Genomic DNA, 20,580 nt, shown 5'->3' with positions numbered 1-20,580 from the left:
AAACAAACCCACAATTACATGGCCAGTTAGTCTTTGACAAAGAAGGAAAGAATATGCAGTGGGAAAAAGACAGTCTCTTCAACAAGTGGTGTTGGAAACACTGGACAGAAACATGTAAAAGAATAAAACTGGGCCTCTTTTTTACATCATACCCAAAAATAAACCCAAAGTGGAATAAAGAGCTAAATGTGACCTGAAGCCATAAAAATCCTAAAAGAGAGAACAGGCAGTACTTTCTATTACACTGGCCATAACAACATTTTTCTACATATGGCTCCTGAAGCAAAGGAAACAAAAGCAAAAATAAATATTGAGATTACATCAAAATAAAAACCTTCTAAGCAGCAAAGGAAACCATGACTGATACTAAAAGATGACCTACTGAATGGAAGAAGATATTTGCAAATGACTTATCTGAAAGGGTTAGTATCCAAAATATATATTTAAAAAAACTGGTATAACTCAACACACAAAAAAAACACAAGTTATCTGATAAAAAAAAAAATAAGTAGAAGACAGTCATTCTCCCAAGAAGACATAAAGATGGCCAACAGACAAATGAAAAGGTGCTCAACATCACTAATCATCAGAGAGATGGAAATCAAAACCATGAAGTATCACCTCACACCTGATAGAATGGCTAAAATCAAAAGTGTTGGCGAGCTGGGGAGAAAAAGGAACCTTATGCACTGTTGGTGGAAATGTAAACTGGTGCAGCCACTGTGGAAAACAGTACTGAGGTTACTCAAAAAATTGAAAATAGAACTACCCTATGATCTACTAATTCTGCTACTGGGTAGTTACCCAAAGAATACAAAAAACACTAATTCAAAAAGATTAATGCACTCTATGTTTATAGTAGCATTATTTACAATAGCCAGATTATAGAAGCAGCCCAAGTGCCCATTAATGGATGGATAAACAAGATGTAATACATACATACATACATATATATACATATATACACACACAGACATATATATATATGTAATGGAATATTATTAAGCCATAAAAAAGAACAAAATCCTGCCATTTGCAACAGCATGGTTAGATCCAGAGAGTATAATGCTAAGTTAAATAAATCAGTCAGAGAAAGACAAATACCATATGATTTCACTCATATGTGAAATTTAAGAAACAAAACTAACAAGCAAAGAGGGAATAAAGAGAGAGACAAACAAAGAAACGGACTTAACTGTAGTGAACAAACTGGTGGCTGCCAGAGGGGAGGGGAGTGGCGGGATGTGTGAAATAGGTGAAGGGGATTTAAAATTACACTTATCATGTGATGAGCACTGAATAATGTATAGAATTGTGAATCACTATATTATACACCTGAAACCAATATAACACTGTATGTTAACTATACCAGATTTTAAATTTTAAATAAATTAATTTTACTTGCATACATTGCTGGCCTTGTGGAATAGAAGCATTAGCTGTAAATATATGCAAACTTAAACTTTATCTCATTTACTTTCAGTCATGCTGTAAACCATATTTGGCTCCTATTATATACTCTCGGAATTAGGAGAAGTCCTGTAAACTTCAGTTTTCTTTGGGAAAAACAAAAGAAGTAGTGTTCCTAAAGATAGGAAAGATTTATGGTGGCATCCAGAAGAGCCTAAGTATTTTGAGGTTTATTTATCTCCTTCAATTATTTTCCCCACCTAAAGTTGCAAATCTTTTCCACTTTCTTTCTTACTGTCAGGATGCATGGGAAATTGCATGTTTTTGAGATTCAAATCCACTTAATAGCTCAAAAAAATTTTGCTGCACTTTATGTCAGCATTTTAAAGTTATGCTATGATCAGTTGTGACCAGTAGGTGGTGCGATCCTACTGGAGAACTTCATGCTTTCCAGTATAGACCTCACAGTTTTAACCCATAAATTGAGATAGTTCATTCCCTGAGAATTGGTCAATAATCTCTATTTAAATTTTTAAAAAATCATTTTTTCCACTCAGAGTTTCTTCCTTAGGTCATTCATGTTTGCTAAGAGAATTTCTTAAAGATAAACTATGTATGGTTAAGCAATCAACTCCTTTTCTATTTACTATATTAAGAGGACAGACAGGTTCATCTTACACTTTAGTCTTAAAAATATTTTGCCCGTTATTTATTAGCAATAGTCCTTACTTAAATTCCTTCAAGTATACTCACTTTCAGAATCTTACATATCAATTTTGTAGTCAGCTTAGTTCAGAAATCTGCACATGGCAAATATAAAGATACATTGTTTTAGGGGAGCTTATGGTATATATTTGTGCTTTTCTTTCTTTTTTATTGTAGGAGAATTCCAGACTTCTTCAAGAGCGTGGTGTGGCTTATATTAATGCAGATTCTTCTATTGAAGGTGAATATCATTGGTCTTGTAGGAAAAGATGTGATCATGGTAGTAGCAGCCATTTAGTTAATAAATTACACACTAATAAGGAAGGCAAATCCATTACATGTGTTTAGGGACTTCGTTGCTGGTGTGTCTGGTTTCTGCCCTTGCTTTACAGCAGCTATGAGACCTAGAGTGCTTATTTAGGAAAGCAGCCCTCTCTGACTTGCTTCACCTGGCAGATTACCTTGTCTGCGCTAGGCACTGTAAATATCTGTTAAATGAATGAGCAAATCATAGAAAAGAAGATTTCTGGTTAAATGAATAAGTAAATCATAGAACTGAAAATTTCTGGATTTTAGAATGTGGTAGCAAAAAAACTATAATTTGAATATAATCCTAGTTTTATCATATCATATGGATGGATATATTTTATAAGAAATTACTGATGTCCAAGTATATTTTTTCTTAAATATTTTTTTCTCCAATTGAAGAAGTAGTTATTGAGCCCTTCTCTATGCAATGTATTTTCCAGTATTTCAAAGGAATCAGAAGTTAGTAAGGAAAATTCTTGCCCTTGGGAGTTTGTGGCTCAGTAGGAATGATGGAATTAATTAGTGTAGGATTCTAATATATTCAGATACTGCAAAAAGGCTTTTCTGGGAGTTCAGAGGAGAGAAAACTCTAACAAGTTCAGTGAAGGCTTGAGAAATAGATAGACACTCAAGATCGGCCTTTAAGAACGGATTTGCTTTTAATAAGCAGAGATTCAATCCAAAGGACATTCTCAGGTCTGTTTCCAAGATCAAACAGTCCATTGTCACTACCTTCCACATCCAATCATCCTTCTGTTCCTGACCACATGCAGCTGCTGTTCTCTGTACTAGGATGACCGTTCCACACACACACTCTACCTGTTTAATTCTTACCCTTACAGCCTCCCCTGAATTGTTACTTATTCAGGGAAGCCATGTCTGTAGCATTCCTCACTGCCATTATTAAACAATTATTTACTTTACAGACTACTTCTGTTACTAGGCGACATTCTTCAGCAAGGAGCAGACAGGATCTTGCCTGGTAACTCCTGGTTTCCTAATGTCTTGTTAAAGACATATGTGTTGCATGGGTGCAGCAAATGAATGAGTAAATGAAGAGTAGACTTTGAGAATCTTTTCTGTAGTATATTGATAAACTTTTCATATCCACAATAGACCAGTGCCTTTTGAGAGGCATGTTGGCATTTACATTTCTTCTTTGTCCAGGTGTCTGAGTTATATCATCCCCAAGGTGGGTCACACTGCAGTTCAGTAATCCTTTCCCCCAACTCTTAAGGTCATGATGAAGGGTGTGGCCTTATTTCTGGCACAGCCACTTCCTAGTTGTGTGACCAATGTTACTTACATTCTGTGTCTCAGTTTTCTCAGCTCTAAATAGAGTTGTCAAGAGCACGTACCTCAAAGGCTCTTGGAAGGGCAAAAGAGGTTAATATTTGCAAAACTCCCAGACCTGTGCCTTGCACAGGGTAAAAGTTCAAAAATAGTAGCTTGGAACTATTACCTTTACTTAAAAACACATGATAGGATGAAATCCCTTTGCTACACATAATAAATATGTAACCATATATTTCTCAAAAGCAGAATAATGTTCTCTTTCTTGCTAGCTTTTTTGCAAGATTTGATTTTTAATGTATATTTTTAAATCATCGGAATTTGCTGATTCACTTTCCTGCCTTAAAATGCTGCATGGTCTCCCCATCATTTTCAAGACCCAGAGCAAATGATACACATGTTACCTCAAGATTGGACACCATTTATCTTAATTTGTTTTACATTTAAAATTTTATTAAATATGCCTTTTTACAATAACACAATAAGTGATACATTTGCTTTCTCATGTTAAAATGCAAAATTCACAAACAAAGCAATAAACTTTACAAATATCAAACTCAGCCCTCTCTCCGAAGGTACTACTGTTCTCTGCTTAAGGTGTTTCCATCACACTGACATTCATATATAAAACTCAGTTCACACAACCTATCAATGGTGTCGAAGGTGCTCTCTTAAGTGCTTTGCATGTAAAAATATATTTAATACTCACAGTCATCTGCTGAGGTTAGTGCTTTATTATTTCCCTTGTGTAGAAGAGGTAACTGTGAATTCAGGGGGATTAAGTAATTTTCCCAAGGTCACACAGCTAGTAAAGGATTGAACTGAAACTCACATCACACTGGTCAACTTTATCCTTCTTACCACTATATTCTGTTGCTCCTCACTACCTTATACAGGTTTTCATTACATATTACGTCTCACATGCTAAATGGTTCTGCATCTCGCCTTTTTCATTCAACAGCATTCTATGGAAGACTTCCCATGTCAGTGTATATAGATCTATTTCATTTGAAAATTAAACTTCTACAGTGTATTCAACAGAACAAATTATGTCTCAATCCTCCAGCTGATGGTCAGATTTTTTCCATTTGTTGTGGTCAATATCTTTTTTATTTGCCTGTCTTGCATTTTTCTATACAAGTCAAGAATGAAGAACTACAGTATCATTACTTGGTCATGGTATATGTGTAATACATTGTCAGAAATGCTGCCAGACTATCTCTCTGACCCTTTGGTTTACACTCTTACTAGCTCTTTATCTGTTTTCATAATTACAATGGCTAAAATTTGTGCATATTTCTTCTTCCAGTTGAATTTTATTTTATTTTAATTTTTTTAATGTTTATTTACTTTTGAGAGAGAGAGAGAGCATGAGGAGGGGAGGGCAGAGAGAGAGGGAGACACAGAATCCGAAGCAGCTCCGCTGTTAGCATGGAGCCCAACACGGGCTTGAACTTGTGAACCCATGACCTGAGCTGAAGTTGGATGCTCAACCGACTGAGCCACCCAGGCGCCCCATCAGTTGAATTTTAGAACTAGACCTTCAAGTTCCATGAACAGTTCTGCTGGGGTGTCTATTTATTTATTTATTTATTTTTTTTTTTCTAGGAGAGAGAGAGAGACAGCATGAGCAGGGGAGGGTCATAGAGAGAGGGAGTCACAGACTGAAACAGGCTCCAGGCTCTTAGCTGGCAGTCAGCACAGAGCCCGACGCTGGGCTCTAACCCACGAACCGCGTGATCATGACCTAAGCGAAAGTCGGACGCTTAACCGACTAAGCCACCCAGGCACCCCTTATTTTTAAGGCCTCAACTTTTGCCATTCCTATACATGGATCTTAAGCTTTGAGAGAAGAGTTTCTGGCCATTCTCTGAGTACCTCATGTACTTTTCTATTCCTGGCCATTTGTACAGGCTATTCTTTGATGAAGTTGTCTTAATTTCCCCTTCCCCAGGCCCCATCCTGTTCTAGCCTCCCCTCACTGTGCTCCCACACCTACCTGAGGGCACCTCTCCTGGCTGGTTTGCATGATTCTCAAGCTCGTCAGACATAGAATTCCTGAGAAACAGAAACACTATCTCCTCTCTCTATTCACAACTAGCTGGAGAGCACCTCCTTACAAATGCATTTTCACAACAAATATTTATTGGGTAAATGCTAAACACCAGGGCTGTGTTAAGCCCCGGGGATAGGGCAACAAATAAAAAAGAATACCTGTTCCCATGGAACTTAGAGTCTGGTGTGAGGATGACAAATAAAAAGGCAAATATTTAACATGCTTGGTAGGTAACTAATGAGAAAAATAAGCCAAAGTCAAGAGAGAGTGGCTAGGATGAAGGGAAGAGAGGATGCTCCTTTAGTAGGGTATTCAAGGGACAGCTCTCGGAAAGCATGACATTAGACTAGAGGTCTAAGTGAAGTGGGGGAATTTTAAGTCATGGAGATGTAATGCAGAATGCTGTTCCAGGCTGAGGGAACAGTGTGTGCAAAGACCCTGAGAAGGTGCCTGCTTGGGTAGAGTGGGATGTGAAGATTTGGAGAGGTGATGGGAGTTGTTTCTTGTATGGAACCAAGGACCAGGGTAAGTATAATGAGTTTTATTGAGTAATGAGTTGGAGAGTTTGGATTGGACTTAGGTTCTAAAAGGATCTTTCTGGGAAAAAAGTTAAGATTGGTCTTTGAGTCAAAGACTGAAGTAAATGAAATAAAAAACCATTCTCTTTATCTTTAAGGGAACTATACTCTGAGAGTTGATTGCTCCCCACTGATGTACAGCTTGGTATACAACCTAACAAAGGAGGTAAAAATAATTACGTATCATTTTAGAAAACTTGAGCTCTACAAATGATGTTTCACTGAGGTACCATTATTATGTTAAGCAGCTGCCTTGTTTTATAATATGTGTTTTTCTCATAGAGCAAATACCCACTCCTGAGAACATTGCATGTCATAAACTGTTTATACGTATTACCCCGTTTCCCCCAACTGCCCTGAAGTAGCCTTTGGATAGCATTGCGTCTACCATCCCCATATGAAACTGAGAACACTGAGATCAAAAAGCATTAGCCACCGAAGTCACAACACTTGTGTAGTAGCTGAGCCAGGACTTACTTGGTCCTGTGGTTTAAGTCCTTAATTTTAAAACTGCTTTATACTCCTTCATATCACAATACCAGTTAGCCCAGGATGCAGGAAGAGTTAAAATTTCTAAGTGATTGAGAAAGACTATGTGTAAAAACACCCAAGAATGGACTCCATGGCCAAGTCAATTTGAGGCAGAGGCTAAGTGAGACCGTGTACCCCCTTCCTGAATTCCTGACTTGAACTGCGGTCCACTGAGCCCCCCTGATCTGGGCTGATTGCTAAAGTTGTCTTAGTTCTGTCAGTGGCACAAGGTACGGAACCTGCTGGAGAGACAGTGCCTGAATTCCCGTAGGGCTGACAGGCAACTCTTCCCTTTAGTGGTCCTGCTACCGGACGGTCCCAATGTTAGTCATAATGAAGAAGTTGTTGCTTGGAAGATTTTTGTTGTTCCTGCTAAGTATCTGATTTAAACTGGAAAGGAAAAAAAAAAGAGTTGCCTATTTAATGGAATTACCAATTGGAGTATAAATACCAAGAAAAACACAATTATTGCCCTTCAGATAGGGATTTTAAGTAAGATTTAAATATCACTAACCTTTGGTTTCAAAAGCATGGAATTTCATCTTATAACTTAACTTCCCCTATAGGAATAGAAGCAAATTACTTTGAGAAAATGTATTCATGTCGATACTCAAGAGCTGCATCATTTGCCTGTACTTTTTTTCAATTTCTATGAAATGTATAAAAATTTAAGTACCTGAAAACAGGGTATTTCAGAGAAATTTCAACATTCATGTAATTTAAGGCAAATGCTGAGGAAGCTTGGGAGCTATATATGTTTTCTGGGTGGTTTGGTGGCACCCAGGGACAATTGCAAAAACAGTACTCTAAGTCAGATTCCAGATTATGTGATGCTTGCCAGTTTGCAGTCTGATACTATGTTTTGTTTATTTGGAGAGAGGGATTTATAGCATTTTAAATTTTAGTGATGAACTGAGAATTTAGTCATGTTTTTCGACACTACTCTAAATTTGTATTTCTTTTTAAATGTTTATTTTTGAGAGAAACAGAGAGACAGAGTTTGACTACGGGAGGGGCAGAAAAGAGACACAGAATCCAAAGCAGGCTCCAGGCTCTGAGCTGTCAGCACAGAGCCCTAGGAGGAGCTCAAACCCACCAAACGTGGGATCATGACCTGAGCCAAAGTCGGACGCTTAACCTCTAAATTTGCATTTCTCAGAATAAATGGAGTGGTGCAAATTATATCAAATAAGTAGCCCTTGTATCAAAATTTTGTGTAAATGTATAAGCTTGAGTGAAATTATTTTACTACTTTATTTATTCGTATTTTGCAAGTTAAGATGTTGACATAATTTCTGACTCTCTCCCCATGCTTGTGCAGATTTTTTTAGGTTCCCATAGACCTTTGCGCATACCTCTCATATAGCACTTAGCACATTGAATTCCACATTTTTACTTATAGTTCCCACGAGTACAAAGTATGTAATGTGTCTTTTTGAGCTTTGTTTCCCTGGCATTCACAAGTCTTAAACAACATAGGTACTCTATCAATTTTTAAAAATCGAATTTGTTAAAAAACAGAGCATAGGGTTTTTATTAAATATAAATTAAAAACATTGTGTGCCATATAATGTATAATAAATAACCTGTGAATAACTATGGAACATTAATTGAAGGTTAGTTTGTGAAATGTTTTTGGGATAACATCTAATGCTCTAGATGTCAAGAATAGGTCTAGGATTCAATAATAGGTCATATTTTCCTCCCTTAGTTTTCTCATCAGTCAAACCAGAAACCAGTAAAACCAGTATTTAATGAAATAACAGTAAATACTCAATTAATTAAATAAAATATCAATGCATTTGTTTTTATTATGTATTATTTAATGACCTTTAGCGACCTTACTGGCTAGAGACAATATTAAAAGAAATACCTTCTCTTCACCACCTTACTTCCTTTCACTTTCTTTTTTTATAAGAGAAGTCTGTTTTTGAGAGCAGCCTTCATGCATTAGAAAAAAATAGACCCAAAAAAACTTACAATAGGACCATTCCTTTGAATATAATGGCTTGGTAATAATTAGGCCTTCTTTTCCATACACTTCATGTGAGTTTTTATAGTGGCCCCACTTATAAATAATAGCATGAGCATTTTCCCATATTGTTAAAAACTCATTATTGTAATTCTTAATGACTGCTAATAATATGAATTGCGTTGCTTGTTTTGCTGAGTATAGTTTATCTATTCATTCCCTGGCTGATGGACATTTTTATTTTAAAATATCTGATTTGTAAGTATTCTCTTTTTTCCCTTTTAACCTGCGTAGCTCCAAAGCCCCGATGAAGGCTTTGAAGGCAAATCTCTTTTTGAGAGCTGGAATGGAAAAAGTCCTTCACCTGAGTTCAGTGGTGTGCCCAGGTAAACATGCAAACAAGAGTTGCTAGTGGATACAGTATGGGGTTGTGTTGAAAATGAAAGTATACTTCCTTTCAATGATAAAGAAAAGGCAATGCTTTGGTTCACAAATAAAATATTATGTGTTTTGGTGTTAAATCTGTAGGCCATGAAACAATGGTTCTTTTTTGAGTAGGCAATATATATACATGATACACAAGTCAAAAGTATGATAGAAAGTAATTCCCCTAACATTTCTGTCCCTAGTTACTCGATACATTTTCTCTTTTCTGAACATCATACAGTTAACAATTATTTTGGTTACTCTAGGAAAACCATAGACATCATTTCAGTATTGGTTGTGTCTTCACAAGCAAGATTACAGGACTAAATATCTCAGAGATAAAGATCGATTAGAGATGAGATTATAACTTTAAAGAGTATGAATAATTTAAAAATGTTAAGGGTAAGATTTGCATCTAAGTTATCTAAAAAAAATCTCTGCTTCTTTTACGTTTATCATGGACAACAAATACAGGTAATCAAATAAGTTAATGAGGGGAAATATTTTTCAATGTAATGAATCTTGTTATTTTATTTTATTATTTTTTAATGAATCTGTTTAAAAAATAGCTTACATAGTTGTGATATTGTGATTTATAATAAGAAGTACATATTCAATCTTTGGCCACTTTTCTGGCACAGATAACTCCCTAAATCTTTAGAATTTTCTAAGTGATGAAAGAGACAAGGGTGTTCTCTTGTTATGTTAACAAGGTGACCTTTGGACCCCCATCTAAGGATGAGGGCTGAGGGCCAGGTGGACAGCTGCATAGTTAGAGGATTGGGACTTTCAGTCCCACCCCAGGAGCAGAGGTGAATCAATCTGCAATGGGCAATGATTTAATCAACCATGGCTTTGTAATGAAACTTCCATAAAAACCCAAAAAGATAGGGTTCAGAGAGCTTCCACACTGAGTGGCATACACGGGGAGGGCATGGAGAGCTCTGTGCCCTTTCACCACATCTCGCCCCATGCATCTCCTTCACCTGGCTGTTCCCAAGTTATATCCTTTTATACCAGTGATATATCCTTTATACCAGTGATCTGATCAAGTAAATAAAATGTTTCTCTGAGTTCTGGGAACAGCTCTAGCAAATTAATCGAACCCAAGGAGGGGAACTAGGGAATCTCTAATCTGTAGCGCGTTGTTGAGAAACACACATATCCACCTGGGTTTGTGTTCAGCTTCTGAAGTCAGTGGAGGGGCAGTCTTTTTCCACATGTTGGAATTGGGTCCAGGAACCCAAAAGAACGATGGTCACTACTACCCAAAACAGCCTTATGGAAGTAGATACTTCATGATCAGAATTGCTATTCCTCTCAAATATTTTGTTTCTGTTACTTGTCTAACATGATTTTTATAAATAAAAATTACATTTAAAGTAGTAAGAATGGAGTTTAATAAGTCTTTAACCTGTACTCACTGAAGAAATAACTCAAATAATTTCATGTTTTATCCCTATAAGGATTAGCAAGTTGGGATCTGGTAATGATTTTGAGGTGTTCTTCCAAAGACTCGGAATTGCTTCAGGCAGAGCACGGTACACTAAAAATTGGGTAAGTCTATCAATAAGCTTTTCAGGGTTATTTATGAATGTACTTTAGCTAAATAAATAATTCTGAATTTTGAAAAGCAAGTTAAGCAGTAGAGAAATAGAGGAATTGAAGCACACGTGGTTGAGATGGTGCTGCTACTACTACCTGGGGTAGTTCCTACATCTGGTATCCTGAGCTTTAGAACTTGAATTTTGATGTACTCCCTTAAATATATTTTCTGTTTCATTAGATGGCATTGCTTTCATGTAGTTACTTATGCTAGAAATGCAGAAATTGTCTTTGATTCCTCTACACCTGTTATCATTTAAAAGTACTTAATATCAAGACCTGCAAATATTTGGATTTTTATCTCATTAGATCCCCAGTCATTAAACATGGAAGTTGATTTATCACAATAGATTATCATAGTGAAAGGCACAATAAACCATGAACACCTATACAATTCCTAATTTTTTTGGCTACCGATGTTGCTGATGAAGATAATGACACTTTTATAGTTTTTATTTTTATCAAGGAAACATAGGAACATAGTTCATAAACTGTCATACACTCTGTAAGAGTGTGTAATGAAAAACAGTAACAAATTGAGATATTTTCAACTTTTTGTTTTATTCTGATATCTATCTGCATGCTTATAAATAATTTGCTCATGCTGCTATTTCTTTATTTTTCACTTTTGTGTATATCTGTTTTCTTCTCATTAGGGAAGATGGACATTTAGCTCTTTTTTATCACTTCTTCCAGCTCCCAAATACTTTCCCTCGTTGCATTTTCTCAGTATATACTTGTACTACACTTGATTAGAATATCTTTTTATCCTCCATGTATCCATAACTGATTCACCACAACTTTTACTATATTTAAAAACATCAGGTGATCTAGCAGATTTCATTTTCCCCCTTGGGATCTTCTCCTGTTCCTCTGAATTCTCTGCCTGTTCTCTCTACCTGTGGCATAGCTCTTGCCTGTGAAATTTTCCTTCAGTGAGAAATCTGAGAGCATCTTCATTTCTCTCCTGTTTGGCATCTTCTCTTTCCTGGATTTTGTATCTTCCTTTTTCTTGTTTACTCTTTACTGTTTTTGGAATATATCCTTCAGGAACTTCATGAAAAGGGTGTATGAAATCTAAAGCCCTTGCATGTCTGAAATACATTTAAACTACACACTATTCTTTGGCAGTTTGCCTGGGCACAATGCTTTTGGTTGAAAATCCTATATCATCAGAATTTTGAACTCATTACTCAATGTCTTCCAGCCTTCAGGATTGCTGTTGAGAAATTTGGTGCTATTTGATCCCTGATCCCTTGGATTTTTTTCTTTATCGAAGTATAATTGGAATTCTATATTCTATTAGTTTCACGTTTGCATTATAGTGATTCACTATTTTTATACATTACAAAATGATCCCCACAATATATCTAGTTACCATCTATCAATATACAAAGTTGTTGCAATATTATTCACTGTATTCCCTGCACTGTACTTTATGTCTCCATGACTTACTTATTTTACAACTGGAAATTTGTACTTGGTATTTCCCTTAAATACCATAAAAAGCTGATTGAAGTCCTGTATACGGGGTGGCACTTGTCGAATGGGAAGCTTCTGAGAAGAGTGATCGAGAATGCCTATTCTGGTTGCATCATGGGAAGGCAACAACTCTGAGAATCTATAGGTCTTTTCTCTTGGACTATTCTCCCCAGACAGGAAATCTTTAATCTGGTCTTTGGGGTAGGAAGTTAGGAAAGGTTCGATGGGGGTGGTGATGAGAGTAGATGTTAATATTATCTACATTTTACCTATGAGAAAATTACAGTAAAGAAAGACTAATAGGGGCGCCTGGGTGGCTTAGTCGGTTAAACGTCCGACTTTCGCTTAGGTCATGATCTCGCGGTTCGTGGGTTCCGGCCCCGCGTCGGGCTCTGTACCGACTGCCAGCTCAGAGCCTGGAGCCTGTTTCAGTCTGTGACTCCCTCTCTCTCTGACCCTCCCCTGCTCATGCTGTCTCTCTCTCTCTCTCCTAGAAATAAATAAAACATTATATATGTATATATAAAAAAAGAAAGACTAATAATCTTTGGGTTAATAAACACTCAAAAGTTATTTCGTAATAGGTCCTAAAACCTGGACTCAAACTCTCCAATTTTAGAGTCTTAGCCTCTTCAACACACCGCTGTATAAAGTGCTCTTCTATATCAGTAAAAAAAGGAGCAACTAAAATAATAAGCAGCTAAATAAAGCAGTCAAAAGCATAAATCAGCAATTCTAAGTTGGAAAAGTCCTTCCCTCTTGCCTCTTGTGTATTTTCTTACCTATGTCTGAGCATTCCTTCTCTCTCCTGAGTGAGACTCTGGATCCATTACTGAATTCGCTATGTGGAGTTTTCACACTTCTGCACATTGCTTGTCAGATCAGAGAATTATCTGTTCATGGAATTTCAGTCATTAACAATTTGCAGCATTGCCCTATATGACATTATATAATACTTATTTACTTGCCTCTACCAATTCTCTGTCTTCTTAAATTATTTGTACTGAAATGCAACATTAATCTTGTCTTCGTTTCAACAACACTTTCACATATCCTGTGTTCTTGAAGGCAAGACTGTTAGGTCTTTCCAAATAATGTTTATGTTATCATTTATGTTACATACACAGTTTTTATTAAAAAGATTTTTTTTTTATGTTTATTTTTGAGAAAGAGAGTGAGTGGAGGAGGGGCAGAGAGAGAGGGAGACACAGAATCTGAAGCAGGCTCCTAGCTCTGAGCTGTTAGCACAGACCCCGATATGGGGCTTGAACCATGAACCGTGCTGAAGTCGGACACTTAACTAACTGAGTCACCCAGGCGCCCCACACATATTTTTTAATTAGTAAAATCCTGGGGTGTGTTTTAATATTATAATGCTAACCTTTTAGTAAGTGGCTTTATTAAGGCACTGAAATACTTTTCTTTACTCATTACTGACCAAAACAGTTTTACTAATATTAATAGTAAATGTGATATTGGGGCGCCTGGGTGGCTTAGTCGGTTAAGCGTCCGACTTTCGCTTAGGTCATGATCTCGCGGTTCGTGGGTTCGAGCCCCGCGTCGGGCTCTGTGCTGACTGCCAGCTCAGAGCCTGGAGCCTGTTTCAGTCTGTGACTCCCTCTCTCTCTGACCCTCCCCTGCTCACGCTGTCTCTCTCTCTCTCTCTCCTAGAAATAAATAAAACATTAAAAAAAAAATTAAAAAAAAATAGTAAATGTGATACCATGCATTTTATTATAAGCTATCTTACGAGAGAAATATTTTGTGGGATTTTTTTTTTTTTTGTAGGCAACAAACAAATTCAGGAGCTATCCACTGTATCACAGTGTCTACGAAACATATGAATTGGTAGAGAAGTTTTATGATCCAGCTTTTAAATATCACCTCACTGTGGCCCAGGTTCGAGGAGGGATGGTATTTGAACTAGCCGATTCCATAGTGCTCCCATTTGACTGTCAAGATTATGCTACAGTTTTAAGAAACTATGCTGACAAAATCTACAATATTTCAATGAAACATCCACAAGAAATGAAAACGTACAGTGTGTCATTTGGTATGCTGCACTTCCTCTTTCAGAATTCATTATCTGTGGGTTTTATTTAATCTCTAAAATACAATGACCTACTTTAGTCCATTTATTGATTATTGCCATTCCATGGGATCAGATACATTCTTTATGTCTGTAAAGTGTTTTCCCTTTCATTGACGCTCATCTTGTAATATTTAAATATAAATATGGTGTAGAATGCAAAAGAAGACAGCTTCCTATATTGTTCCCTTTGCATAAGCCATACAACAATGCCATTAGGTCCTGATTTCTATTTCAGATTCACTTTTTTCTGCTGTGAAGAATTTTACGGAAATTGCTTCTAAGTTCAGTGAGAGACTTCAAGACGTGAACAAAAATAAGTATGTTCTACATTTTTAAGTTATGCATATAATAGATACAATTTAATAACCTTGTTCAACTATTCAAAATTGGATACATTTTCAATGATATCCAATCATTCTTACTACAATAACACACTCCTCCTTTGGAATATGAATTCTATGAAAGCAGGAAGTATCTGATCATTGATAACAGCAGGCATTCAAATCTTGTTAAAAGAATAAACAACATTTCTTGTGTTCATGATGGTTTATCTTTAATAACAATATAAACATTAGCTGTCATTTGGTAAAATATGTATAATTTTCCAGACACCTTACATTAACATTAATAGACTATCCTTTTTTACTTCTTTGCTTGGAAACTTATCCTTCTCTCCATGAGCTATCCCATTCAATATTGAAATGACTGCTTTGAGTAGATTCCTAGGATACTAAGATGAAAAAAGTCTTACCTATTTTTAAATACCGAGGTTTGTCAATTCATTATTACTTCAAGATAAATAAAAATTTCTGTCATCTTTTCAATTGGCAAGTATAACTTTATGTGCTTTTACAAGCTCCAGGAGAATAGTATTTTATAGGTTTCTTTAAATGTAAGTGTGTATGCTATTCTTAATTTGCATATCATAGGAATTTAGGATATATTGTGTTTAGTTTTGTTCTAAATTTTATTAATTTTTTTTTAAGTTTATTTACTTATTTTGAGAGACAGAGAGTGTGAGCCAGGGAGGGGCACAGGAGAGGGGAGAGAGAGAATCCCAAACAGGCTCTGTGTCATCAACACAGAACCTGATGTGGACCTCTATCTCATGAATGGTGAGATTGTGACCTGAGCTGAAATCAGTAGTTGGATGCTTAATTTACTGAGCTACCCAGGCATTCCTGTTTTGTTCTGAATTTTCAGTTTTCTGTGTAGTGTGCACATTTTCATGAAGTGACAACTGTATTCATTTTCTTTTTTAGCCCAATATCATTGAGAATTATGAATGATCAACTGATGTTTTTGGAACGAGCATTTATTGATCCTTTAGGATTACCAGACAGGCCTTTCTATAGGTAAGGATACAAATATGACTCTTGACTATATCATTCTGTCTTAGTTTTTGCATTGTGGAAAAATATAGCTGATTTCTTTCAGGCAAAGAGAAAATTTAAAATATATATAGCAAATGATAAATATATTATTTCCTCATATAATGTAATATGATGGCTACATAACTTTCTTTTTAATATTTTTACCTCTGATTATAAAAGAATATATGTTCATTGTAGGAAATTTAGAAGATTCACAAAGTCACAAGTGGGAAGTAAAAATCTCCCCAATTCCATCAGTTAGTTTATGCTTGTATACTGATTTAGATAATTTTAGCCCCTCTCTCATTTTAAATATATTTGTGTTTATGTATGTATATAAGACATAATAAATATATGTGAAATGTAATAAATATATATTTATTTACTCTCCTAATGTTCACATTTTTTTGCTAATTCTTGATAATTGTAATTATTTCTGATACACATCAGTGGCAAACATTAGATTGATCCTACTAAAAGCTGCAGAATGAATTAGATCACTGACTAGCAAGAAATAGCTCCACCTTTCTGTTTATGGATTATTAAAGGATCAGAACTGAGCATGATCTAAATATGGTGACTGGTTTCCCAATGGTAGTATGATTGTGCCTCTTTCCTTCTTTACCTCTGTGCTTGGGAACTTAGCCTTCCCTTCATGGACTATTACATGAACTAGCATAGGTCTTGTCTTGTCTTTTCTTTAAGCTTTTTTTTTTTTTAATTTATTTTGAGACAGGCAGAGGCAATATGAGTAGGGGAGAGGCAGAGAGAGAGAAAGAGAGAGAGAATTCCAAGCAGGCTCTGTGCTGCCAGCTGCATAGAGCCCAATGTGGGACTCGAGCTCATGAAACTGTGAGAATATGACCTGAGCCAAAACCAAGAGTTGGATGATTTACCTACTGAGCCACTCAGGTGCCCTGACATAGGTCTTTCAATAAAACATCACCTTCTCCCTAGGTCATGTTAAATTTAACAACGTTGTTTTTAATAATTCTTCATAATTTAAGGTAGGCATTCTAACATGTTAGTGTGTCATCTTTTTTAAAGAGAAAAACACAGTAGTAGGTTGGCAGGTCATGAATAGGACTTTAATAATCACCACTGTGCTACATTTCAGGGGGTAAAGTGGGATAGTGAAAGGTCAGTACTTATTTGCAATGTAACTTGAGCCTGACCACTTAATCTCTCATATCTCAATTTCTTCCTTTTGGAAATACTAAAGTCAACTTTGTAGAATTTTTTTTCAAGGGTTAGAAAAATTATACGCAAATTATTCAATATCAGGCATGATCCATAGTAGGTGCCAAGCTATTATGGCTCCTGTTATTTTTGTTGCTATGAACCATGTAAAGTCATCTGTTTAAAGTCAAAACATAATTAGATAAATGTTTTGTATCCAAGATATATAAACAACTTTATAATCCGATTAGAATGGACAGAAGACATGAGTAGACATTTTTCCAAAGGAGACATACAGATGGACAAAAAACACATGAAAAGATGCTCAGGGCACCTGGGTGGCTCAGTTGGTTAAGTGTCTAACTCTTGATTTCCACCCACATCATGATCTCACAGTTTGTGCATTCCCACTCTCTTTCTCTCTCAAAACCAAATACATAAACATGTTTTAAAAAGAAGTAAAAAAAAAAAAAAGCGCAACATCACTGATCATCAAAGAAATGCAAATCAAAACTACAATGAGATATCACCTCACACTTGTCAGAATGGCTAAAATCAACAATGCAAGAAACAGGTGTTGGCGAGGATGTGGGGAAAAGGGAACCCTCTTACATTTTTGACAGGAATGCAAACTGGTACAGTCACTCTGGACAACAGTATGGAGTTTCCTCAAAAAGTTAAAAATAGAACTACCCTACAATCCAGTAAACGCACTACTACGTATTTACCCAAAGAATAAAAAAAAAAAAAACTAATTCAAAGGTATACATGCATCTCAGTATTTATAGCAGCATTATCTACAGTAGGCAAACTATGAAAACAGCCCAAATGTCTATCAACTGATGAATAAATAAAGAAGTGTTACGTATATACAATGGAATACTACTCAGCCATAAAAAAGAATGAAATCTCGGGCTGCCTCGGTAACTCAGTCAGTTAAGCGTCTGACTTTGACACAGGTCATGATCTCAACAGTCCGTGAGTTTAAGCTCTGCATTGGGCTCTGTGCTGACAGCTCAGAGTCTGGAGCCTGCTTCAGATTCTGTGTCTCCCTCTCTTTCTGACCCTGCCCGCTTGTGCTCCATTTCTCTCTCTCTCCCTCTCTTTCTCAAAAATAAATAAACATCAAAAAAAAAGAGAATGAAATCTTGCCATTTGGTATAATGTGAATGGAGCTAGAAAATATTATGCAAAGTGAAATAAGTCCATCAGAGAAAGACAAATGCCATATAATTTCACTCATGTGGAATTTAATAACAAAACAAATGTGCATAGGGAAAAAAGAGAGAGAGAGGCAAAACAGAAATCAGACTCTTTTCTTTTAAAATTTTTTTTAAATCTTTTATTTATTTCTAGGAGAGAGAGAGACAGCGTGAGCAGGGGAGAGTCAGAGAGAGAGGGAGTCACAGACTGAAACAGGCTCCAGGCTCTGAGCTGGCAGTCAGCACAGAGCCCGACGTGGGGCTCGAACCCACGAACCGCGANTCACAGACTGAAACAGGCTCCAGGCTCTGAGCTGGCAGTCAGCACAGAGCCCGACGTGGGGCTCGAACCCACGAACCGCGAGATCATGACCCAAGCGAAAGTCGGACGCTTAACCGACTAAGCCACCCAGGCACCCCCAGACTCTTTTCTTTTAAAGTTTATTTATTTATTTTTGAGAGAGAGAGTGAGCTTAAGCGGAGTAGGGGCAGAGAGAGGGAGAAAGAGAATACCAAGGAGGCTGTCAGTGCAGGGCTCAACACAGGGCTTGATCTCATAGACACGGAGAAATCTCATGATATCCTGAGTGGAAGTCAGGAGTAGGATGCTTAACCAACTGGGCCAACCAGGTGCCCCTAGACTCTTAACTATAGAGAGCAAACTGATGGTTAACAGAAGGGAGAGTTGGGAGTGGGTGAAGTAGGTGAAGGGGATTAAGAGGACATGTATCACGATGAGTACTGAGTAATGTATAGAATTGTTGAGTTACTCACTACATTATTCCCCTGAATAATAACACTGCATGTTAACTAACTTGAATTTAAATAAAAATGTAAACAAAATGTCAAAACATAATTAATTAATACATACTTCATAGACTGGTCTTTGGAGATGACTAAACTTGGAAGTTTGACTGATGAGTGGCTTATTCATATCATAAAATTAGAATTGTGCAGTCCAGCGTTTGTAGAGCACTCCTGTTTTTCTCTTGTGTGTATCATTTGGACAACTGATAGATAGCACACTGTCTTTATCAACAGGCATGTCGTCTATGCTCCAAGCAGTCACAACAAGTATGCAGGGGAGTCGTTCCCAGGAATCTATGATGCTCTGTTTGATATTGAAAGCAAAACGGATCCTTCCAAGGCCTGGGGGGAAGTGAAGAGACAGATCGCAATTGCAGCCTTCACAGTGCAAGCTGCAGCAGGGACTCTGAGAGAAGTAGCCTAGGTGGTTTTCCAGAGAACCCGTACTGAATATGTAGGTACATCACTCAGAAGGAATCATGATGGTGTATTGATAAATTAAAACATAAAGCTATATAAATGTATATGTACATACATATATATACACATACATCTTAGCATTCTTTCTTCTTCTCCCTATGATCAAAAAAAGAAAGATGGACAACTTTTATTCTATAATAATAGAAGGTTAGGGGCACCTGGGTGGCTCAGTCAGTTAAGGGTCCGACTTCGGCTCAGGTCATGATCTCATGGTTTGTGAGCTCGAGCCTCATGCCTCGCTTTGTGCTGACAGCGCAGAGCCTGCCTGGGATTCCCTCTCTCCATCTCTCTGCCTCTCCCCGACTTGCTCTCTCTCTCTCAAAATAAATAGATAAAAATAATAATATAAGGTTATTCTGAGTTTGAACTAAGTGTTAAAATTAAGGCAATGCCTACTATATTAAAACACCTATGTGACATTATCAGAGATTCAAGTCTAATTCAACACTGGTGTTGGCTCCACTGGCCACGCAGGGCTGAGAGAGCACTATTTTAGTATACTAGGTGAGCAGCTCTGATTTAATCACACTGCTGGTAAACATAGTCACTCTGTACCAGAAAGGATAATTACTTTTGTTAAATTAGCAATTATTTTATTTATATCAAAGGGTATATGTAACATATGTATAGTGAAAAATAATAAAGAAATGAACCTTTATAGAACTGCCCACCACAAATAGTCAGATTAAGAAAAGGAGCATTACCAATATCTTTGAGTCCCCCATGTGCACTGACCAGTATGCCTTCAACTTCTGCCGGAGATACTTTCTTGAATCTTATGTGAGTTTTTTCTGTTATTCATAATTATACCACACATGGTATAACCCTTATGTGTTTTGGCTTTGTGTATTTTTTAATTGTTTATAAATAAAATCATACTGTGTATGTATTTTCTAAGACTTGATTTTTTTGTTCACCTTTGAAGGTGCATCCACACATGCGTCATTGTGGCTGTAGTTCACTGATGTAGACCAATGGACTTGCATGAATGCAACATTTATCAGTCAGGGTCCAGTTAACACAAGGAAACCACACAGTAACACAAACAGGGAAAATTAATATAAAGACTGATTTTTTAAA

At 36.7% G+C, this 20,580-nt stretch overlaps 1 protein-coding gene across 3 annotated transcripts in view; it reads left to right on the top strand.

The window, feature by feature from the left end:
- Positions 1 to 20,580, top strand: part of FOLH1B (folate hydrolase 1B) — an 80,973-nt gene that overhangs the window by 38,978 nt on the left and 21,415 nt on the right. For 2 of the 3 annotated variants that reach the window (XM_039253687.1, XM_039253690.1), the window contains 8 exons: positions 2,293 to 2,356; positions 6,450 to 6,517; positions 9,149 to 9,240; positions 10,747 to 10,837; positions 14,156 to 14,420; positions 14,695 to 14,776; positions 15,722 to 15,814; positions 19,255 to 19,561. In XM_039253687.1, coding sequence (XP_039109618.1) covers positions 2,293 to 2,356; positions 6,450 to 6,517; positions 9,149 to 9,240; positions 10,747 to 10,837; positions 14,156 to 14,420; positions 14,695 to 14,776; positions 15,722 to 15,814; positions 19,255 to 19,444 — 945 coding nt within the window. In that variant the 3' untranslated portion in view covers positions 19,445 to 19,561. Of the gene's footprint in view, positions 1 to 2,292; positions 2,357 to 6,449; positions 6,518 to 9,148; positions 9,241 to 10,746; positions 10,838 to 14,155; positions 14,421 to 14,694; positions 14,777 to 15,721; positions 15,815 to 19,254; positions 19,562 to 20,580 lie in introns of those variants that run through there. The other variant, XM_039253688.1, reaches the window with a different exon arrangement.

This window comes from Hyaena hyaena, unplaced genomic scaffold, assembly GCF_003009895.1.
Source record: "Hyaena hyaena isolate Hyena2069 unplaced genomic scaffold, ASM300989v1 scaffold_462, whole genome shotgun sequence".
NCBI classification, from domain to species: domain Eukaryota; kingdom Metazoa; phylum Chordata; class Mammalia; order Carnivora; family Hyaenidae; genus Hyaena; species Hyaena hyaena.
This window is presented reverse-complemented; position numbering and strand designations above follow the sequence as displayed.